General features: G+C 37.5%; 1 protein-coding gene across 3 annotated transcripts in view; it reads right to left on the bottom strand.

The window, feature by feature from the left end:
• Positions 1 to 25,407, bottom strand: part of GRM7 (glutamate metabotropic receptor 7) — a 1,016,657-nt gene that overhangs the window by 392,394 nt on the left and 598,856 nt on the right. For all 3 annotated transcript variants that reach the window (XM_072598608.1, XM_072598609.1, XM_072598607.1), the window contains exon 5: positions 14,487 to 14,627. In XM_072598608.1, the coding sequence (XP_072454709.1) occupies positions 14,487 to 14,627 (141 nt within the window). The remainder of the gene's footprint in view (positions 1 to 14,486; positions 14,628 to 25,407) is intronic.

Genomic DNA, 25,407 nt, shown 5'->3' on the forward strand with positions numbered 1-25,407 from the left:
TAATTTTTGTGGGCTGCCATAGACAAACATAAATAGATTCCTGGTTCAACCTCCAGAGTTTGAAGGATGTGTTTAAGAGCCAGGACCTTGGGAATCCTGTCCTGTCACTTAATGGTAAGAACTGCTTGTCAGTGAGGGAGCAATATGAAAGTTTGATGGAAGTGAGCAACAAGTGCTATTCAGAATTTACAGAAAAGTTGGATGTCCCATCTGTTTTCTAGCTACGGACTTGGAGTGTCATTGACAACGTTGTGATGGTGGTGGTTTGACTACATTAAAGAAACCCTTCTTTGCCTCCTTTCCTACGTAGCCTTAATCACTGAATGAGTGTTGCCTCAGTCAAAATGAAACCTCCTAAAGATCTTAGCTTGAAAAAGCCAAGGTCCCCCACTGTATCCAGGGCTATCACCAGTCATCCTGACCTATATCTGGCCACTTGATCCAGATGGCTCTGGAAGAAAGAGTGAGGATGGTGACTTTACACACCTCACTTAAATCCATGTCAATTACATGTCATGGCATCACCTCCCTGAAGTCATGGTCCTGTTTGTGAAGGAAGGATGAACAACTAGCGTATCAATGAGCTATCACATCAAATTGTGCTGCCTGGTGAGGACAAAGGTAGGTCTCCGTTTTAACCTCTGGAAGCTAACGAATAAAGACTGGGCCTGGAGGCAAGAAGAACTTGGATTCCAATCTGAACTCAGAGAGTTCCTACATGTGTGACCCTGAGCAAATCACTTAACCTCTCTAGGTTTGTTTCCTCCTCTGTAATATGAGGGATAATAATAGCATATTCCTTCTATGGCTGTTATCAGGATAAAATAAGATATGATATTTGATTCACAATTTGCTAACCTTAAAACATGAAATAAGTGCTAATTAGTTATTATTATTAGAAACCTTTGACTTTATTTATCTGGTAGAGAGCAGATCTTAATCTTTTCAGGATAGTTACCAGTCCACAAGTTTTTACTGATTTAACACTAATGAGCAGCAGGATGAAAACTACCATGCATTTATACTGAATTTAGAGTTTGGGAAACCTTTTCCTTGGAATCCTACTCTGCAATTCCTATCAAGATCCCAAGCATCCCTCCAAGACTTGGGTCAAAGGGGAGGACCGATATTTAGATTCAAATATATTTCTTACACTTACTAGTTATACAAACATGGGCAAGTCATTTTCTCTCTTTGAAACTCAGTTTTCTCAACTGAAAGATGGGAATAAAGTATCTATAATACCTACTTTACAATGTTGGCATGAAGCTCAACTCATGAGGCACTGGATGGTTAAATACAGTGCAAAATTTTAAAACCATAATATAATTGTCAGTTGGTGTTATTTTTGTTGTTGATATGTATGTAATTCATTTCTCATTGCTTTCCACAGAGTTCAGAAAGCATCAGTCATGGGTCAAGTCACTATACATGCATATGCATAATATTCTGTGGCATAGGTAGATAAAAGTTTTTTGGTAATCGAATGAAAGCATTGGAATATAAATTCATTTTCTATTGGTTCAATGAAAGCATCTTCAGGACAACTCTATTGTTGTCTAGTGAGAACTAGGGGGAGATGGATAGATAATGGCAGGATATATGGATGATGATAGTGATTATCATAGCATTAAAAGATTAAGATTTGGAATAAATCTTCAAAATTATTTAGTCCAACCACTGAATGCCAGACAAATGAAGTGATTTTTCCAAGATGATGATGACTAATGACTAATTATTGAAATGATGAAAGCATATGCCAGGGGAGGGAAAATTTTACAGTTTCATCCTAGTTGGAAAGGTTATAAGAATTAACCCAATGACATATTTATAATATAGAAAGAGGTTAGCTGTGAGACAGAAGCTTAGTTAAAAGGCAATGATTTGGGTGGCCAAGAGGAGGCAAAGAGAAACAAAAATTTAAAAAATAACTATCAAGTCTTCTATGACCTCCTCCGTTTCCTCAAAAAATACTGAATAAATGTCATCAAAAGGAAATGATAAATACTGAGAATCACAGAGCTGAACTATCTAAAGATACTAATGTAATTGAAGGTCTCACAAATGTGAGATCTTTGTCCAGTAAGCAATAAGATGTTATGATATTATTAAAACACTGTTACTGATATTCTAGTTATAAGACAAAATTAAGTTGTAGTCAAATATTCTCTTTGGAGGGACAAATGAGGGATGAATAAACTTGGTTTCATTACAAGAGAAATATGATACCATTTAAAAATATGCAAAATGTTTTCCAATCACATGTAAAAACAACTTTAACATATTTTTTTCTAATTTTGAGATTAAAAAAAAAAATTTCTCCCTCACATCCCTCCTGTTTCAGGGAGAAGGGACATAGCTTGATATACGTGTGCAGTTATGCAAAACATACTTCCACAATAGTCACGTGGTAAAGAAAATATAAACCAAAAAACAACAAACGAGAAAGAAAACTTTTTGAAGGATGCTTTAATCTGTATTCAGATTTCATCAGTTCTTTCTATGGAGATGGATAGCATTTAAATCATAAGTTCTTCAAAACTGTCTTAGACCATTGCATTGTTGATAATAGCTAAGTTATTCACAGTTGATCATCCTACAATATCATTGCTGTGTCCATTATTCTCTAGGTTCTGCTCACTTCACCTTGGAACAGTCCATGTAAGTCTTTCCAGTTTTTCTTAAAGCATCTTGCTCATCATTTCTTACAACACAATAGTAAGTCTATCACAATCATATAACACAACTTGTTCAGTCACTCCCTAATTAATGGGTAACCCCTCAATTTCCAATTTTTGCCACCACAAAAAAAGAATACCTATAAATGTTTGTATGCATTAGGTCTTTTCCCTTAAAAACAAAAAAACACTTTGGGATACAGATCTAGTTGTGATATTACTGGATCAAATGGTATGCACAGTTTCATAGCCCTTCGGGCAAAATTACAAATTGCTCTCCAGAATAGTTGCATCAGTTCACAACTCCACCAACAGTGTTTTGGTGTCCCAATTTTCCTGTATCCTCTTCAACATTTGTCATTTTTCTTTTCCATTGTATTAGCCAATATGAGAGGTATCAGAATTATTTAAATTGTATTTCTCTAATCAATAGTGATTTGGAGCACTTTTCATATGACTATGGCTAGCTTTGATTTCTTCATATGAAAACTGCCTGTTCATAACCTTTGACCGTTTGTCAATTGAGAAATTGCTTATATTTTTACAAATTTGAAGCAGTTCTCTACACATTTTTGAAATGAGGCCTCTATCAGATAATTTTTATAGTTATCATTACTGTGTATTTCCCTCCAACCTATCCCCCCTGTTTATTATGTTCTCACTCAAAAACATTTTGCTTCTGACCATCTTTCCAAATCCACTCTCCCTTCTATCAGCACCTCTTTCTCATGCCCTTCCCCTCCTCCTTCCCTGTAGACCAGATAGATTCCTCTACTCAACTAAGTGTGTGTGCTTTTTCTTTCTTTGAGCCAATTCTGATAAGAGTAAGGTTCAAGTATGCCTGTCATCCCCATCATCCCTTCAACTGTAAAATCCCTTTCATGTCTCCTCCATGTGACATATTTACCCCATTCTACCTGTCCCTTCTCCTTCCTCTAGGGCAATATTCTTTCTCACTTCTTAATTAATTAATTAATTAATTTTTGAAGATATCATCATACACCCAGGCTCCCTTTATATATACTCCTTGTCACTGCTCTAACGATGATAAAATTAGCAACTAAAGGATCATCTTCCCATGTAGGAATATAAATAGTTTAACCTTATTGAATCTCTTATGATTTCTCTTTCCTGTTTACCTTTTTATGTTTCTCTTGGGTCTTGTATTTGAAAGTCAAATTTTCCATTCAGCTCTGGGTCTTTTCATCAGGAAAACTTTAAAGACCTCTATTTTATTAAATATTCACTTTCCTCTAAAAGATTATACATAGCTTTGCTGGGCAGATGATTCCTGGTTGCAAGTCTTGCTCCTTGGGCCTCTGAAATATCTGTTCCAAGCCCTAGGATTCTTTAATGTAGAAATTTCTAAATCTTCTGTGATCCTGACTGACTACACAACATATTTGAATTATTTCTTTCTAAAAGTTTACAAGATTATCTCTTTCATTTGGAAGCTCTGGAATTTGTCTATAATATTCCTAAGAGTTTTCATTTGGGGATCTCTTTCAGGATGTTATTGATGGATTCTTTCAATTTCTATTTTACCTTCTGATTCTAGAATATCAGAAGAGTTTTCTTTGATAATTTCTTGAAATATGATGTCCAGGTTCTTTTTTCCATTTGCCCAATTCTGCTTTTTAAGTAGTTCTTCTCTTATTGTTTGTTTTTGGTGCCTCTTTTATCATTTCACCTAGTCTGTCTTTCTATGGTGTTATTTTCTTCAATACTTTTTGTGCTCCATTATTGATATTAAAAATCCTTTTTGAGCTCTTCCAGGGATTATTTTGGGCCTGAGACCAATTCCCATTTTTATTAGGCTTTGGAGGTTTTGACTTTGTTGTCTTCCTGTGAGTTAGTGTTATGATCTTCCCTGTCACCATAGTAACTTTCTATGGTCAAGTTCTTATTTTATCATTTTCCAACTTATTTTATCACTTTTAACTCAGTATTAAAGTTGGACTCTGCTTCTCAGAGTAGAGAGGGCACTGTCCCAAGCATCAGACTTTTTCATACTGCTCTTTTCAGAGCTAACTCTGGAGGTCTGTAGGTTTTCAGTTATTCCAAGGTGAAATGATCTAAGGAGAGATGTAGCCACTACTCTCCTCTGGTCTTTGAGCAACCACAACCATTTTTTTTCCAACCTAGAACTGTGGCCAGGGTCCTTGTTCCCCTGTGGTCACACTTTATAGTGTACTATTGCTCCTTCTCACCCTGGGGCTCTGATCTAGAACCATATTTGGGCAATGAAAGGCAGTCTTACTCTTAGTATAAGCAAATGTTCACTTGGAATCTACTGACCTGTTGTCCAACCCCCTTATGGCCTGTAGGCTGAGGGTGCTGGAAGCAGTCACTGCCTATTCAGTCATTCCCTTAGGCCTGTTGCTGGCTAGCTGGGGGCCCAGCCTGTGCTGGACTGTCCTCTACTCTCATTTCAATGAGACAGACCATTCCTGCCAGCCTTCTAAGTTGGTTTGGTCTGAAAATTTGTTTCACCCCATCTTTTGATTGGTTTTGTCCCTCAAGAATTCATTTTGAGGCATTACTTTAATAATTTAAATATTTTAAATAATTATTTTAATTATTATTATTTAATTATTATTATAGCATTATTATTATTTAAATAATTTAATATTTTAAATAATCTAAAGTTGTCTTGGGGGCTGGGGGATTTGAGAGAGCTCTGGTGAGTCCCCACCTTTAATCTGCCATCTTGGTTTCACCTCCCTCAGATAACATTTTTTTTAAATACTTGATCATCTCATCTTTAAGTACTTAGGATCACCATAAACAATAGACTATTCACAAATAATTAATTGTAACTTACAAGTCAATATCTGTTATAGAGAGAAAGACAGACAAAATCCATGCAGGACAAAATAAGTGTATGTCAATATAGATATTAATATGTAGTAACCTCAATGTGAAGATATAGCAGAGTATTGGGTTGAAGGAGAAACAGGAAATATTGAAAAATGTGACAAGAAAGACCTAATATTCAAGGGTAATTCCTGCTTAGAGCACAAGTAATTTTGCAAAACTTAGCTCAATCTCTACATTCAACATGATTTTACTTGTTCTTGGCTAAGATTCTCTCCCCAAAACTACTTTGTATTTATTCTACATACTGATATATAAACATGTTATCTTCTTCAATAGATTTAACATATTGGGAGTAGAGACCTTTACACTTTCTGATGGGCATCACCAAGTGCCAAGCATAAAGCCTGGCACACAGCAGATGCTCAATAAATGCTTTTGGATTCATATGGAGAGGAATGAGAGAAGACAACAAGGAACAGTAGCTTGCCAAATAGTATATAACTGTAGAGGAGAATGTCAGCTGTCACATCCAGGCATGAAACCTTGTCATCCCATACATCCTGATATCATTTGTTAGATTCTCCTGAAAGCAGGAGAATAAATAAATGTAAAAGGAAACATACTCATTTCTTTTTCTATGGTGATCTATTCTTATTAGATGCAATAGTGAAACTACCACCTTTGGACTTCAATGAACTATGTACAGAAGTGGAAATGACATTTAAGAAAGTGAAGTCAGGAACAGAATCTGGATCAGAGAAAGGACGTAGGAAATTTGAGCTGAAGGTGATATTATTTTAAATATATCTATATGTTTTACATATGTTATAAACATATATAAAAATGATGAACTTTTAAAAATATATCTAAAGTTTGGAAAGTGTATTATCCTCATGGACAAGCCAATCAGCACCCAGTTTCAAATAAAGATGCACAGAGTAACTACATATAGTCATTGAATTAATTTAGCTTTATTGCAGACATAAATATGAATATATGTCAAAAGAAAGCTCCAAATTAATTGAAAGCAATTCATCAAAGATCCCTGACTATCATGCTGAATAGTCATGCATTGCTTGGGAAGCCAGACTTCCACTTAATGGATTCACAGTGGGTCCTTTTAATAAATAATTAGCAGAAATAAAAATCACTATTCAGATTCCTGAGTGACATAAACCATGTTCTCCCTCCCCTTCTCTCTTTTCCCTGACTTAGGCTAGAGGTTTTTGATACCTCTCAAGACTAAGGTTAAAAAAACATTCAGACCTATGTTTACTTTGTCTTTCATAGCATGGCTGTTGTTCTTCATTTTCAAAGAGGACCAAAATGACATCACCATGATAAAAATGAAATTTCAATGTGTCCAACTGTGACTAATCAGATCAAGACTAGCTCGGAATGCTCTACCATAGATTGGGCACAGATAGTCCATGTGAATATTTGGGGTTGATACCCCAAATTTAGGTATCCTACTTTTTACCTTGTGATGTCTCAATTCTTGGCCATACAGCACAGCACACTTTCTGATGTGGGCACACCATGCTGAGCGGTCCTGTGCCATGCTGCACAGTCAAATTCAAAGTTCTTGAGACAGACTTTGAGAGTATCCTTATATCACTTCTTCTGATAACCATGTGATTGCCTGCCCCATGTGACTTCTCCATAAAACAGTCTTCTTGGCAAGCGTACATTTTGCATTCAAATGACATGCCCAGTCCATCGGAGTTGTGCTCTCTGAAGCATAGTTTGAATACTTGGCAGTTTAGCTTGAGCAAGGGCTTCAGTGTCTGGTACCTTATCCTGCCAGGTGATCCTCAGAATCTTCCTAAGACAGTTCAAATGGAAGCAATTCAGTTTCCTGGCATGGTGCTGGTGGACTGCCCATGTTTCATAGGCATACAACAATGAGGTCAGCTCAACAGCTCTGTAGACCTTCAGTTTGGTAGTCAGTCTAATACCTCTTCTCTTCCAAACTTTTTTTTGGAGCCTCCCAAACACTGAGCTAGCTCTGGCAGTAAGTGCATCAACCTCATTGTCAACGTGTACATCCCTAGAAAGTACACTACCAAGGTAAGTGAACTTATCCACAGCATTCAAAACTTCTCCATTTGTTGAAATCAATGGTTCCACATATAGATGGTGTATGGTGGTGGCTGATGGAGCATCTGTGTTTTCTTGGTGTTATTAGACCAAAATTAGCACAAGCAGCAGAGAATTGATGCATACTTTGTTGCGTCTCAGCTTCAGAGGCTGCATTGAGTGCACAATCATCTGCAAACGTAAAATCATGCACCAACACTCCCTTCACTTTGATCTTGACTTGTAGTCTTTTCAAATTGAAGAACTTACCATCAGTACAGTAGTTGACCTTGATGTCGTGTTCATTCTCATTGAAAGCATTTGACAACATGGGCTGAAAACATTATGCTAAATAGCATGGGAGCAAGCACACAGTCCTGTTTCACTCCATTAATGACTGGGAAGGCACAAGAGCATTGTCCACTATCCAGATCCCAGGCAAACATGCAATCATGAAATTGACATACAATATTGATGAACTTCTCCAAGCAACCAAAGTTTGACATAATTTTCCATAAGCCCTCAAGACTCATAGCATAGACAACATGTGATTAAGGGACTTGGAATTTCACCAGTAAGGCTTTATCCTCTTTAGTTGGCCTCCCATGAAGAACAAAATAGCTAAAGGGAGTCAAGATATCTAGGCTGACTGCCTAGGCCTTTTCTCTTTGATGAGAAAGTAAAGAGCTAGATATACTGATTTGCAGAACACAAATATTTAAGTGCAAAAACAGGACTTAAGGAATTAATATCCTCTATGAGACCATCACATAAAAGATAAACAATTAGTACAGGATGTATAACTTTCAAGCTTGTTCATAGGCTAACAATATAAGTGTTGTCAGACACAAGAAGATTTGATCCAATTGGAAGACATTAACAATAGGACTTTTACTAATAAAAGGCAACTAAGAAGACATCTGCAGCTACCATGACAGATGTCTGTTTTTTCATATCTAAAAACATCATTAGGAGAAGGTCTAAACAAGTATGGAAAATATCCCTGAAGAGATTTCAAGGTCATATGAACAACAAGAAGGAGGAGGACTATATTTTCTGCAATCCTCTTGCTCTCCCAAACCTCTACAATACAAGAATTATATGCAGAAGATAAAGTAATTTCTGCTGTGTCCTGTCTAGGACATCAAAAACCCAATGGTGTAAAAACACCATGAATTTATGAGAGAGAAGGGCAATGATTCTTAATGTGATCACTCAGTATCCCTGCCCCCTACACCCTCCAAGTTGTGGCAGCAGGACTACACAAGTCATCCCCCAGACTTTCAACAGAATTCCAGGCTATACTGACCATCTCTAATTCTAAATGCTGCTGAATCTACAGGGGAAAAACAAAAAACAAACAAAAAATAGTCTTGTTGTATTATAACCCAGTCAAATCATACCATGAGAATCAGGCTCAGTTCTTGGACATAAACTTTTAGTAATGTAAACTGGACAATGTCCAGAAGCAAGCAATAAGGATGGCAGAAGAATTCATACCACTTGATAATCGACCAAAGGAAGTGGCAATGTTTATACCAGACAACCAAAGACTTAGAAAGGGGTTTATAAGCATTTTCTTCAAGTTGTTGAAAGGCTTCTAGGTCAAAGAAGAATTAGCTTTCTTCTTTACTTTCAGAGGACAGGATTCGGAGCAATGGGTAAGCAGAGACATAGACTTAAGCTTGATTAAAACAACAACAACTTTTTAACAACTGAAACTTGCCAAAAACGAAATGGGCTGCCTCTAGAAGTAGTGAGTTCTGAGGTCCCTGGGGTCTTCAAACAAAGACTAGATAATTACTTCTTGGGTATGTTATGAAAAGCTTCTCTCCCCCTGCCACCCCCCATATGCATAGGTTGGACTAGAGAAGGAGTTGATTACTCTTCCAACGCTGAAATTCCCTGATTCTGTGAATATTCTTATACTGTCACTATGACCCTGTTCTTAACTGCAACTGATAAGAGTTGTCCAACCTGCCACCACAAGACAATTAGAGGAGGTAGTGTTAAGTTACTGGTTCAATAAAGTAAATAATGCAAATGATAACATAATTTGCACCCAAAATCATGAAGCACAAGATATTTACAGGTACCCGCTAATCAGTGGCAATATTTTTTTTAGAAGAAACTATTTGGAAATTCAAGTTTGCCTTATCAACCAGTTATCTAGAAGAAGAGAAGGACTTGACCAAAGTCTTCAAGAGTATGATGGAATATTGAGTTCTAATTGCTCTCTGTTTTCTCGGAGATTGACGCAAAGAAAGGACCAGCTGTGGGGAGATGAACACTGAGGATAGAAAAGAGATTGGCAAGCCTTGGCACACATAATGTCAGATCATAATGTAATATTGCAGTAACAGGTAATACCCAGCATGCCAATATCCGGTTAGCATTTGCTGTCTGAAACTCAGCCCCCTGATGATACTACCTGGCTTTTCATCCTATTTTGTAGGGGAAGGGGGCAGGGGATGCTTCCTCTTCAATCTTCTTTCAGGCAACAATGGCTGGGTATTCTGAGTGCTATGTCTTTGCAGAAGCTAGGTACACATCTCAGCTAAGCTATTTCCAATAAAAAGGGAGAGATAGTAGGAAGGATGCCAGAGTTGGGAAACCCTGGGAAGGATAATCAAAGAGAAACTGTAAATTTTACTTCCTGAAATTTGTAAGGAAAATGGCAGACAGTGTTCTTTGATGATTAGTTTCCATATATATGAGTAATGTTAAAAGGCAGGGGTGATGTCTCTATCCCTAAGAGTCCATGTAGAATGAGTTTTAAGGAAAATTTTGAACTATGTAAAGTTTATCTTCAACATTAATTGGCTTATCGCCTTATCACCTACTCCCTCCCTCTTCATCCCACTTACAAAGGCCACACCTAATCCTATTCCACCCCTTTCCTCAGAAGTGTCTGATTCTCCATCCTTTTGTGTCTAGCCTTCCCCTTATATGGAAGCATTATAAATTACTAATTATGACCTGCTGAGTTCATTCTCCTTCATTAGAATTATAGTCTTTCTTTTTAAACTTTTTTCAATAGACAAAAATATATTTTGTATCCTCATCTATTCCCACCAGAAAAAGAATAAAATAACCCTTTTAACAGATATTCATAATCAGGTAAAATTTCCAAATTAGTCATGCCAAAAAAAATGTTTACCCTATAAACTGAGTCCCTTACTTTTGTAACAAAACGTAAGTAGCCTGCTTCATCATTGGTCCTTTGAAATCAGAATCAGTCATTACATGCAAAATGTGATCTAGCAGTGGCCACATGCTGAATAATAAATCATTCCAGGCCCTGTATCAGGAGACAGTGGGAAGATGGAGGACGGTAATACACAGAAGAGACCTTTTTCATCATACTATATAAAAAGAGAAGCTTCTATCTCCATGTCAGATCAGGCTTGCATTATACCAGTGATAAATCTGGTGATTCCCATGTAGTCTTGGTACTAAATAAACTTTTGTTGTAGTACCCAATGTTTATACAAAATACGATATGGCTTTAAGTAAGTCATTTAAACCTCTCTAAATCTGTTTTCTCATCCATAAAATAAAGGGGCTAGATTAGATAACAATGTAGCTCAAGGACAAGATCCTAAGGATTCGGTGGTTACCTTGCCAATCTTGCCTTTCTCAGTTGGTTTTATTCTTAAATCTGAATGCCTCACTCACTCTTTCTCCAGTTCATTTCTTCATTCACCCCACCAACTAAACCTAGGATATTCATCCCAGTGTCAAGGTTTTCACTTGAGCAAATAAAACTATTTATCCTTAACCCCCCTAAAAATCCTCTGCTACCCATTCATCATTATCTTGTTTTGTCCAAAAGATTGTATACAGGGAAATCCCCAAAAGGAGGGCTTCACGCAATCTTCCCATTCAAAATATGAAACCCTCTTTAACCCCAGAGCCTTTGCAGTTCATAAGAAACATTAGATTGACAGCTGGGTTTAACCCAGCATATTGATCAAAAGCTCATGCTTATAAGAGAGGCACCTATTTATTTGCACATTAGACAGAATGAAGGCAAGGACACTTAACAGGAAATGTGATTCCTTTTAATTTAGTGGCAGTAGTGAATGGTAAAAGACAAATAACTCATTTGGAGATTTACTTATCCTAATAAATGTGCTTGAGAGTATCTTTGGAGTATATACAATGAAAGGTCTGTGGAGGGGAAATGATAGTTTTCCATTTTTTTCAGAATGCTATTTTGAAATTTCAATGTATTTATTTTTAATTAAAGATTGCTGCAGAAAAATGGGATGGAACGAGATAGGATGGGATAGGATGGGATGGAAATGTACTTGGTTTGTGATTTCTCTGATAAAGGGAAATCTTGATGACAGAACTCCCTCTCTTAATGCAGCAACTCCTAGGTAATTTACCCTCTAAGGGAGTTTCCTGGAAGCACTGGGAAGTTAAGTGGTTTGCTCATGGTCACACAGAATGTGTGTGTCTTAGACAAGACTTGAGACCAGTTTTCCTGACTCTGAGATTGACCCTCTATACACTCTGCCATAAAAATGTTTGTTGTTCCATTGTGTCTGACTCTTCATGACCCCATTTGAGATTTTCTGGGCAAAGATATTAGAGTGGTTTGCCATTTCCTTTTGCAGCTTATTTTACAGATGAGGAAATCGAAGCAAACAGAATTAAGTGACTTGCCCAGAGTTGCGTAACTAATAAATGTCTGAGGCTAGGTTTGAACTCAGGAAGTTGAGTCTTCCTGACTGTGGTCCAGTGTCCTGTCCACTGTACCACAGACCTGCTACAAAAATACAAAATGTAAAAAAACAAATGACAAAACAAAACAAAAGGTCTAATATTGTCATACCTGAAAATAACAGCATGTCTAAAACAAAGATATATAACTCTGACCAAAATATTGTTTTCCCTTTCCACTTCTACTACAGATTTCATGATCTTGTCTATATTATAAGAGAGAAAAATATTAATTAAGCACATCCAACATACAGATGACTAAACTAAGTACTCTATATTTGAATTAAACAAGGATAAAACCAGACAAAAACCATGAATATTTCCAATATATGTGGACTATAGTAACATGCAGGAAAAAAATCAAGATTGTGGGTTTAGGTGTTTAGTTAATATCTGTATGTTTGTGTCACCAACTACCAAAGGAGAAAAAAATGACACTTTCTCATTTTCCCATTTTTTTAAACAGCAAAAAATGCTAATATGCAAGATGATTGAAGAAGAAATGACTAGCATTATTCACATATACTAAAAAATGTCTGGTAACTCATAAACCTCTGTACCTTTCTTATGGTACTCATCATAAGATATTTTTTTGTCTCTCATATTTGTTTGAGGGAAGATATTTTGCCTTATTAATCTTTCTGTTGCCCCAGGGAATCTTACACAAGGCCTTGTATAAAGCAGATTAAATAATTATTAAAAATAATAATAGCAGCTAGCCTTTATGTAGCACTTTAAGGTTAGCAAGGTCCTTTTCAAATATTTTATCATTTTATCCTCACAAAATTCCTGGAAGGTAATTTTACAGATGATAAAATTAAGGCAGGGAGTTCAATGACTTGACCAGGGTCAAACAGCTAGTCTGGATCTGAGGCTGAATTTGAACTCGGGTGCTTCTGACTTCAGGTCTAGCACTTTATCAATTGTGCCACTTGGTTACCTTTCAGATATTAAATAAATGTTTACTCAAGTAGTAATTATGCCATTGAGCGGACTTAGAGTCAAGAAGACAAGTTCTAGTGTCTCTGTTTACTCATCTGTAAAACAGGGATAACGTAAGCATCTACCTCTCTGAAGATTCAATGAGAGAACGTAAATTGCTTTACATACCTTAATGTAGGATAGCTAGTATTATTAATGGAAACCAATTTTTGCAGAATGACAATTCAGAAATAAACTAATGGCTGAAACCATAATCAACAAAATTGTTGATTCAGAAGGCACTTCAGGGTCTTGTTCCACCATCACTACAAACATGTTTTGGTTTTTTTTATTGAACCTAAGATGCAGAGACTTGCTGAATAGTCTAAAAGCAAACAAATAACAATAAACATGCCCAAAAAGCAGAAAAACAACCCACCAATTGATAAGATACTGAATAACAGAGAAACTTGACTCTCCTTGTCATCTATATCATTCCTCTGTCCTCCACAAAGGCTTCCTTGTTCCTCACTGTGACAAGGAGGTAACCCTAGCTTCTTTATACCAATGCCAGGGCAACACACACTCTGGCAAGTCCTACAAAACTAGGAAGTGATTAGTACATGGATAGCTATATGTTATCACTAATTATTATTAATTTGACTATCATCCTATCATCTCCAAAGTACTTGACATACATTATCTCATTTGATCCTCAATTTTATCTGATCCCCAATTTATAGATGAGGAAACTGAGAGAGGTGAAATGACACCTACAGATAGGAAGGTAGGATTCAAAGCCATGTTTTCCTTACTCCAAGTCTTGCACTCTATTATCCCTTGTGGCATCTCCACAACTTTGTGCTATTAATCACATACATTATGCTTAATGCAAGTCAAAGGTACAGACATAGAATTTGACACAGGTTGCAGTCAGTGGGGAAATTACTTCACAGTCTTAGTTATAACAATATTTATCAGAGAAAGCATTCAGACAGTTGACTTCTTCAGAGAATGTATAAAATCAATGGGGATTGCCAACTATGAAGAGACAGACAGACTGAAAAGATCCCCCTTTCCCCCATGGCTAACCTTCTTTTTCAGCAAGACTTGTGGCCCTGCTGTATATTCTGTAAAATCTAGTAAATTCAATTTAGTCATTTAATTTGTCTCCAGCCAAGCTTCCTTCTGTCAGTTAGGCAGATATTTCAATGCAGGTGGCATAAAGAGGCAGGAGGACAAAGACAGTAAGATTACCTGTGCATTTTCGATCTGTGTCTTCTTTTTTGGACCCACTAATTGTCAACTTGCAGTTGAAGTTTTCCTCCCAATACTCTGCAAACCATACATTCCTTCTGTTGTTCTCCAGTGTACGTGATGTAAAGTATGTATCAAAACCTAAATGAGATAAAGTGGAAAGGCCAGTGAGACCAGAGACCGAGTGGAACATCCAGAGCTAGAAATATCACTCACAGCTACTATATGCTTTCTTGTTTTTTCTTTTTGTTTTGTTAATAATGATGCATTCTCCACATGTCAACCAAAAACCAAAGGAGGAGATTATTTGCGTCACATGATTGGAAAGATAGCAAAGTAGATGTTTGCAGCATAATTGCCTCAACTGAAAAACCTGAAAATTTGAAAAATACATAGCAAATCTATGGTAATTAAAGTTGCATCAACAAGGTAAGAAAACAGAAAATCTGCAAAAGGTAAAATTCTCCTGAAATAACCTCTTAACATGAAATACTTAAAGTTCCTAAGATAATATTCACCACGATCTGCAAGCACACAAAACCTGATGGGCCTGTGTTTCCTAAACTACTCATGGATAACTCAGTCTGAACCCCACCTCAATCCCTGACATTTCATAAGAGACAGGAAACAGTCATGCTCCTGAACCATGTCAAGGAAAGGAATTGCAACTATGTGTGGGAGAGAAGGCCATGGAAGATCATAGCTAACAAAAAGGGAAGTAGTATCCATGTCCCAGGGAAAAAGGATAGGAGAACCAAGTGCAACTCTCTCATTAGAGTTGATAGAGGGCTTCCTGTACACCCCAATGTAACAAGGCTCTACACATGTAACATTAGAGATCTGAACAAGATAAAACATGAATGCAGGAAAAGAGACAAAACACTGGAAATATAAGAAAAATACTGAAGGAGAAAAGGGTCCAAGGATAGATTTCAATTGTGACACAAAGAGGAAGAAGAAGGAGAAGAAGAAGAAGAAGAAGAAGAAGAAGGAGGAGGAGGAGGAGGAGGAGGAGGAGGAGGAGGAGGAGGAGGAGGAAGAGGAAAGAATTCTGAAAAGGTCATAATATAACAAGTATATTGCAAAGGAATGCAATTTTTAAATTTCCAGTGGAGGGGTGGAGCCAAGATGGCGAAGTAGAAAGATGCACATACACATAGCTCTGAACCCACAAACCACAGAACGGCAGAGGGGACTAACCCAGGGTGAATTCTGCACCCAGAGACCACGGAATATTGGAGCGAGGGAGATTTCTGTTCCGGAGAGACCTGCAAACCTCTCGCGGGGGGACCTTCGCGCCAGGGACTGGGCGCCGGGGCGGGAAGAGGAGAGCAGCCCTGCCGCGGCAGCGACACCGTGGGAAAGAGATCCGAGAGGGCTGCGGAACGGAGTCTCCAGCGGCCACGCGGGTCCCCCCACCCACAGAGGGTCCTGCAAACCTCTCGCAAAAGGTCCGTCGCGCTGCAGACACGGTGCCCAGCCCGGACCCGCTGCGGCGATGGCGGCAGCGGCTCCGAGAGACAAAGTTCTGAGAGGGATCCGGTGGCGGGATCTTCAGCAGCTGCACGAACCCCCCACCAACAGGTGACTGACGGGGGTAGGTGAGAGAGTCTCTTTGGCGGGTTGAGAGAGGAGTGAGGTGCCCCCATAGCTCGGGCCCCCCCGGGAGGTGGGGGCTGAGAGGCAGCTGCGGACGGGGGCTCCCCAAACGGACGGGAGCCTGGATCCATTGTGGAAGGTCTGTGCATAAACCTCCTGAGGGAATTGAGCCAGAGAGGCGGCCCTGCCCCTGACCTCAGCACCTGAACTTAATTCTCACACTGAATAGCAGCCCTGCCCCCGCCAAAAATCCTAAGGCGGGAAGCAGCATTTGAATCTCAGTCCCCAAACGCTGGCTGGGAGGACCAGGAGGCGACGTGGGTGTGAGGAGAACATTCAGAGGTCAGGCCACTAGGTGGAGACAATGCCCAGAAAAGGGAAAAGAAATAAAACTATTGAAGGGTACTTTATCAGAGAAAAAAAACTTCCTCCCTTCCTTTCTGATGGGGAGGAACAATGCTTGCCATCAGGCAAAGACACAGAAATCAAGGATTCTGTGTCCCAGCCCACCCAATGGGCTCGGGCCATGGAAGAGCTCAAGAGGAATTTTGAAAATCAAGTTAGAGAGATGGAGGAAAGACTGGGAAGGGAAATGAGAGGGATAAGGGAGAAGCATGAAAAACAGATCAGCTCCCTGCTAAAGGAGAACCAAAAAAATCTTGAAGAAATTGGCACCTTGAGAACTAGCCTAACTCAGCTGGCAAGGGAGGTGCAAGGGGCCAATGGGGAGAAGAATGCTTTCAAAAGCAGAATTAACCAAATGGAAAAGGAGATTCAAAAGCTTACTGAAGAAAATAGATCTCTCAAATCTAGAATGGTACAGATGGAAGCTTTGGACTTTTCGAGAAAGACAGATATCTTAGAACATACCACGCAGATTCGAAAAATGGGATATAATGTGAAATATCTTATTGGAAAAACAACTGACCTGGAAAATAGAATCAGGAGAGACAATGTAAAAATTCTGGGACTACCTGAAAACCATGATCAAAAGAAGAGCCTAGACATCATCCTCCACGAAATTATCAAGGAAAACTGCCCTGAGATTCTAGAACCAGAAGGCAAAATAAATATTCAAGGAATCCGCAGAACACCGCATGAAAGAGATCCAAAAAGAGAAACTCCTAGGAACATTGTGGCCAAATTCCAGAATTCCCAGGTGAAAGAGAAAATATTGCAAGCAGCTAGAAAGAAACAATTCAAGTATTGTGGAAATACAATCAGGATAGTACAAGATCTGGCACCCTCTACATTGAGGGATAGAAGGGAATGGAATAGGATATTCCAGAAGTCAAAAGAACTAGGACTGAAGCCAAGAATCACCTACCCAGCAAAACTGAGTATAATACTTCAGGAGAAAAAATGGTCTTTCAATGAAATAGAAGACTTTCAAATTTTCCTGATGAAAAGACCAGAGCTGGAAAGAAAATTTGACTTTCTAACACAAGAATGAAGAGAACCATGAAAAGGTGAACAGCAAAGAGAAATCATAAGGGACTTACTAAAGTTGAACTGTTTACATTCCTACATGGAAAGACAATATTTGTAACTCTTGAAACATTTCAGTATCTGAACACTGGGTGGGAGTACACACACACACACATGCACACACGCACACATACATAGAGACAGAGTGCACAGAGTGAATTGAAGAGGATGGGATCATATCTTAAAAAAAAAAATGAAATCAAGCAGTGAGAGAAATATTGGGAGGAGAAAGGGAGAAGTTATATGGGGCAAATTATCTCTCATAAAAGAGGCAAGCAAAAGACTTATTAGTGGTGGGATAAAGAGGGTTGGCAAGAGAAAAACATGAGATCTACTCTCATCACATTCCACTAAAGGAAAGAATATAATGCACACTCATTCTGATAGGAAAACCTCCTTCATAATACAGGAGAGTGGGGGACAGGGGCACAAGCAGGAAGGGGGGGAGGATAGAGGGGAGGGCATGGGGAGGAGAATGCAATCCGAGGTCGACACTCATGGGGAGGGAAAGGACCATAAGAAAATAGAAGTAATGGGGGACAGGACAGGATGGAGGGAAATATAGTTAGTCTTATACAACACAACTAGTATGGAAATCATTTGCAAAACTAAACAAATATGGCCTATATTGAACTGCCTGTCTTCCAAGGGGAAGGGGTAGAGAGGGAGGGAGCTAAAGAAGTTGGAACTCAAAGTGTTAGGACCAAATGTAATGTTCTTACCACTGGGTAACAAGAAACACAGGTTAAGGGGTCAAGAAAGCTATTCGGCCCTACAGGACAAAAGAGAAGACAGAGACAAGGGGAGGGAGGGAGGATAGAGGAGAGAGCAGATAGGTCACAGGGGCAATTAGAAAACTTGGGTCTGGGGGGGGAGGGGGAAAAAAGGGGAGAAAATTTGTAACCCAAAATTGTGTGAAAATAAATGTTAAAAGTTTAATAAAAAAAAAAATTTCCAGTGGAACAAAAAGGACATATTCTTTAGATAATAATAATTAGCATTTATAAGCAAGGTAAGGTTTGCAAAGTGCTTTAAAAATATTATCTAATTATATCCTTACAACCACCCTGGAAAGTGGATGCTTTTTTTATCCCCATTTACAGATGATAAATTGAAACAGACAGAGGTTAAGTTGCCCAGAGTCACACAACTAGGAAACCTTTGAGTTCACATTTGAACTCAGGTCTTTTTGACTCCAAGTCAGGCACTTAATTCGCCATGCCATCTAGCTTCCTGTACTTTCTGCAGACCATAAAATAATATTAATCTTAATAACAAAAGCATACCAAGAAAGCAATATGATATAATACAAACAGCATTGAGCCTGGTAGAGTGGATTGCGTAGATCAGCCAGTCAAGTGAGGAAATGAAATAAGATCAGAGGAGAATAGCAAATGAACTCTCTCTTTTCACTGGACATGGACAGAGGAATAACAGTATTCTTTTCAATCTTCAGATAATGCTGGGGCATATGGGAGAGGATGGTCTGAGAGAGATCAAGGGAGGGACCAGAATGTAGAGAAATGAAAAGGTGTTTTTGCCTTAAAAAGAGAAATGAAAGGGTGGCATTTAACTTTGTTATCCTTGTTGGTGGGGTGAAGGGAGAAAGGAAAGGGCCTTATAATGACTTTCACATTAAAGAAACGGTAACCCTAGGAGAACAACTCTATGCAAGTTGTGTTGTTTACATGACTGAATCACCACAAGAGACAGTATATAACCATTTGAAGATAACTAGTATCCAGGGTTGTAGGAGGGGACACAAAAATGACACAGGCATGAGGTATGAGTGGTCATGGTCAGGAAATGTGGGGTACACCTAGAAACTGATGGTATGGAATGCAGAGTAACTACCACCACATTTCATTGAATTCTTCATGAATCAATATTTCTAGAAGTGACAAAACATTCCTCCCCCACAAAAAAGAAAGAAAGATAGAAGAGAAAAAGAAAGGGAAGAGAAAATAAGGGGGAAAAAAGCATCAGCAAAACAAGTAGGGATAAAGCAGGCAAACAGGAATGAGTTAGAGAACCTATGGGAATATGCTAGCATCAAATGAGTACAAGCAAAAGTAATCCTAGGGAAAAAGTGCTGAGTAAAAATAAAGACAGACAAACACTTCTGAGACGAATTTCATTAAAAACTATATGAAAGCCTATGCCAAATCATTAATATTAAAGTAAATGCAAATCAAATCAATTGTGAACTTTCACCTTAAACCCAGCAAATTAGCAAAGATGTCAATAGAAGGGAATGATCAATGCTCCCACCTAAGCTAGGTGGCTCAGTGGATAGAGTGCCAGCCTGCAGTCAGGAAGACCTGAGTTCAAATATGACCTCAGATACTTACTAGTTGTATGTCTCTGGTCAAGTCACTTAACCTCAGTTTCCTCATCTGTGAAATGAGATGGGGAAGGAAATGGCAAACGGCTCCTATATGTGTGCCAAGAAAACCCCAAATGATGCCTCAGGACTGAAAATAACTGAACAACCACAATCACAAAAAAGCCAACATATTCCACATCCAACCTGTGACCTGGATCTCTATACCAAGGGAATCCTCATACATGTCCCAGTGCCTGGTGAAGTAGAACATTGATCTTTGAAGCTCAGTCCTTATGGGCCAACTCAGTTAGTTGGTGCCTCACTAAGTCTGTGCATACTTAATACCATTTGCCTTCTGGTGAGCCCTACACATGAGACTGTGCATTGCCTTCAAATGTCATTCAGCCAACTCATCCTCTGCCTGCCATTGGTCATCCTCTGCCTGCCATTGGTGCCTCCCTCCTTTCCATATTGTCTGTTTCCCAAGAATAAAACTGCCTCCCACCATCATCTCTTTCTTAAGTGTTGTGTTTTCCCCTGTTGGGGGCCATGTCAGTCATACTAATCTATATCTTGCCACTGGGTCCAGATGGCATTGGAGAAGAGAGTGAGGCTGGTGACTTTGCACAGCCCTCTCTAATTTAAATCCAATTCATTTGCAAGTCATGGCATCACCATGATGTTTGTTATGATCCTCTTTGAGAATGAAGGACAAGAATAGCTCTCCTCTAACAGAATATAAGCTACTTGAAAACAGAGAATCTCTCTTTCCAATTCTTTGCATCCCTATCATTCAGCACAGGTCCTGACACCAAAAATGCACTTAACAATATTTTCCCCATCCATTCCTTCACAGAGAGGCTGTGGAAAGACAGAAACCATAATACATAATTGATGGAGAGAGATACTGGCTCAACCACTCCAGAAAATAATTTGCAATTAAGCTTTTAAAGTGTTATTAAATGTCATACTTTTGACTCAAATATTCTACTGCTGGGCATGTATAGCATGAAGATCAAAGAGAAAAAGAAAGGTTACATGTTTATCAAAATTTTCATATCAGCATGATGTAGTATCAAAGAACTGAAAGCAGAGTAGATGGTCAATTATTAAGAAATGACTAAACGAATAATAATGCATGAATGCTATGGCATGGTAATAGAATTTGTGAAAAAATAAATATGAAGAATTCAGATAAACATGAGAAAGCATATGAACTGATGAAATGTGAAGTAGAACTAGGGAAATATATGCACAATGTCTACACCAATATAAATGGGATGAATAAAATAACAAAACTGAAATTTTATATTATAATGACCAGATGAAGAGTTGATTAAGTCAACTGCCCTCTCTTCACTGTGGAGGTGGGAGACTCTTGGTGTAGGTTACTGCATATGCCTTTGGACATCACTGATAATGCTGGTTGGCTTATTCTCTCTTTAAAAAAATATTTACTAAATATATTTTTATAATTATAATTTTATAATTATAATTATTATTATAATTACTTAAATATTTACTAAATTAGATGCCTCATTGGGTAGATGAAAAGGAAAGGTATAACTTGAATGGAAGAGGATGTAAGAACAAAAGATATAAAATAAGTGAAAAAGTAAAAGTATACAGGAGTAAGAATATGAAAGAAATGCAATGAGGAAATGCCAACTTATCTTAACCTTAAAAGTGACCACACTAAGTAAACCAGGAAAATGCAATAGAATAGTGAATTTATTTTTTAGAATTCTGAAAATTGATTGCAGTGCAAGCAATCTATTTAAAAAATACAAAGGTAAAGTAAAAGTGAAAGCCTGGAACAAAATTCATTATGCATTAGATGAATAATAAAAGCTTATCAAATAAGGCCAAAAAAAGCCATCTCAAGAGAGACAAAAAAAGATATTAACTTTAGGGAGCACTAAAGAAAATTAAGTAATATCTTTATTAAATAAATATGCACCAAGTGGCATAAGCATCAAAATTCATGAAAATTCAATTATCAAAGACAAATAGTGAAACAGCAATTACAGGAGAATTTACAATTCCTCTTTCAGAGGTAGATAAATCTAATAAAGACATTAAAAAAAGGAAAATATAAAGTTGAACATAGTACTTTAGAATTAATAATTGAAACAAATGGAATTTTCTGTTAGCATATCTTAAAATGTATATTTTCAGTATCACATGGTACACTTACATAAACATATCACATATTAAAACACAGAAAAAATATGAACAAATTCAAAAGAGATAGAAGATTATATCCTTTATATGCCATAAAGCATATGCATTTCAGCATCATGATGATCATCACCAATTAAGGGAAAACAAGCAACATATAGCTCCAAATGGAGACTTAATTATTATGTACTAAATAACAATTTAATTAATAAAAAATCATAAAACTATCTGAAAACTCCTCTGAATCATTTGAAGAGGTGCAGATATATTGATAAGTTTTGCTGGGTTTTCCCTCTTTTCTTCCTCTTAAAAACATTTTTTATCTCTTATAAAAGATGACTTTATCATAGAATTTGTCAGGGGTGGGGGAGGATATAGGAGGAAATCCAAGTGATACAAGAAGAAAAAATATTGATAAATTTGTAGCTCCAAGGAGGCAAAAGACAGGTAGAAAGTTTACATATATGCCAAAACATTCTTAGCAACATTTTTATGTTAGTAAGAATAGCTTGAAATAAAGTGAGTGACCATAGTTTGTGGAATGGCTAAACAAACTGTGGTATATGAAAGTAAATGAATATTATTGCATGATGAGAAATGAACAATATGAGGAAATTTTGAGAAATGTGGAAGGCATATTGAACTGACAAAGAATGAAGTAAACAGAACCAAGGAAACAATATGCACAATTACAGAAGTAAAAATGAACAGAATACAAATAAAAAGTCAATTTCTCTGAAATTCTAAAGATGACTCCTGGCCCCAGAAACGAGACGAGGAAAACTATCTTTGTATTCTCCTTCACTAAAAGGACTATGGTTATATGTTGCTGGATATGGTGTTGGATTCATATGATCTCTGTGTTGGGTATTTTTTTTAACTCTTTTTCCTTAGTCATAAGGGAAATGTAGAAACAAGAATGGTGGTGGGGAGAGATGCTAGTGATGGTGGGGAGAGTGGTGATATAAAGACAAAAGCTAAAGGCATCAATAAAACTTTTTTCTTTTTAATTCAGCTTAGGAAAAAATAACAAAAATATTTCCTAATATTTACATCTAGAAAAATTATTAGCTTATGCTTTCCCATGCAAAATGCTTCTTGTAGTCTAGAAATGTGACTTTCATGATGAAACTCCTGGACCTGACTTTGGCTGTCATCCAATCATGATCATGACATGCATTATGGCTGTAGTGTTATAGCAGCAATAAACAGCAAACACTCATATCCCCTAACGTATGAAACACAATTTATGAAGGCTATCTTTCATATCCCTTTATCTATAGCAATCAATTTATGTTTCATACCATATGCTGATTGATGGTTCCACAGAAGGCTTGAAAAAGGGTAATGTTCACTCTTATTTAAACCCACAGAGTTCATTCAGGGGCTGTAGGTAGACTGTGGCCATCATAGAGTTTAATTCCATCACTTTGGATTAAAAATGGTCATTTGTAACTGGCTTTTATACCAAGGTTCTACATTTTAGAGAGTATTGGTTGGTGAAACTTGCATTCCTTTCGTAGGAAAATTCATCTTAGCAGATAGCGAACACGAAGAGGGACAAAGATTGGATCTGTGATTTCACTGATACAAAGCGAAGAACCATCCCCCTCTACCAATGCATACTGGCATCTTCTCTGAAACTTACAGTCTTAGAGAGTTACTAGGAGTGAGTGCTGAGAGCCTTGGCTCACATAGCTGGCAGGACTTCTTCAACTTAGGTCTTCCAGCTCCAAAGCTACAAACAGATTCCTTCCAATTATTTCCTGCCCCAAAATCAGACCAGAAAGCTTCCATTGTTTACAAGAGAGATCACAAGAAAGAGGAAAAATAACCACCAAAACCAATCAATACCTCTGTACCTCTTCAAAGATCCAGGGAGGCTTCCCATAGGTTTATAATTTATTCCTTTCCCTTATCATTATTCAGTACATCATAATTAAGTTACTCTTTATATCCATATGTTGTTTCTTGGCACTAAACTGCTGCTGTTGCTGCTGGTAAAGTTATAGCCTATGAAGTTCAATTTTTCTGCCTCTTTTAATTTATTTGTGTTTTTCAGTGCTGCCTCTTAGTTATAAAGAATAATTAGTGAAAATAGGAAGTAACCTGATGGTATACCCTAACTGTACACTTCTTTGAGGTGGCCTAGTGCTGTTGCTCCCCACTCTGCCAGCCATCTGCTTGGACAGAAACTCCCAGTATTATGCTGGTGAAGCTCCCTATTTCCTCTTGAACCACTTTATCCATCAACCATAAATGATTCCTTAACTCTGGGAGATGAATGACTTTTTTGACTTCCTTGGAGTCTTAGCTAAAAAGAATCCTTTCCCAGTAATCCTTAATCTTAGTGACTTCCCTCTGAAATTATCTCTAATTTCTCCTGCCTCTATTTATTACACATTAGACTGTGAACTTCTTGAGAAAGGGGGCTATCCCCCTCCCCATTTTTGTATCTTTAACACTTAGCATAGTACCATACAGTAGATATTTAATAAATGCTGGTTGACTTGACTTTTTTCTGCATTTGATATTTGATCATAGGCCGAATTACAGAATTATAGAATTTTAGAGATGGAAAAGTCCTTAGAGATTAACTAGGTCAGTCTCAAATTGGCAACACCGGCTATTTGGCCACAGGGAAGCCAAGGGCCTCAGGGACCCCTTTCTGCCTTGAGGTTACAACTCATTCTCTCCTACTGAACTTGTTTGCAATTCATCCTTGACACCTGATCTGCTCTTATCCCATCCCAAAGCAATGGAAAAGCAGAACAGATGGAAAGCCTGAATGCTGCATTTGTAATCATTAAATATTAAAACAATAATAACAAGACTTCCAATGAGTGTGGTACATTTTTATGGAGAATTTAAGGGTGGATGTAGAGAATTATAATGAGATGATATATTCATTTTGGGGGTAAACAGCTAAATCAATCTCAGTGGAAAAAAGTATATCACTGAAATATCCATTAACAAAATAGAAACAGGATTAAAGAACTGAACGTGAAATTCACGAAATTAGATAATCAACAAATTAGCAAAAGTTTGTAGAGATGATTAAAAAAACTAATACTTTTTTAGGTTCACAAAATTGATAAATCTTTAACAAACCTGACTTCCTCAAAAATGAAATAAGGACAAATTAAGAAGAAATAGAAAGAATGATCAAAAATTATTATACATAATTACATGCTGGCTAAGTTGAGCATTTAAAGAAAGTGATGATTAAATACAAAAATATATAAATAAAACAAGAAATGAAAATCTTGAATAGCTCTCTAAGAAAGTAAAAATGAATATTTAATTTTTAAAATGTTAGGGAGGAAG

The sequence above is a fragment of the Notamacropus eugenii genome, chromosome 3 (assembly GCF_028372415.1).
Source record: "Notamacropus eugenii isolate mMacEug1 chromosome 3, mMacEug1.pri_v2, whole genome shotgun sequence".
Classification (NCBI taxonomy): Eukaryota; Metazoa; Chordata; class Mammalia; order Diprotodontia; family Macropodidae; genus Notamacropus; species Notamacropus eugenii.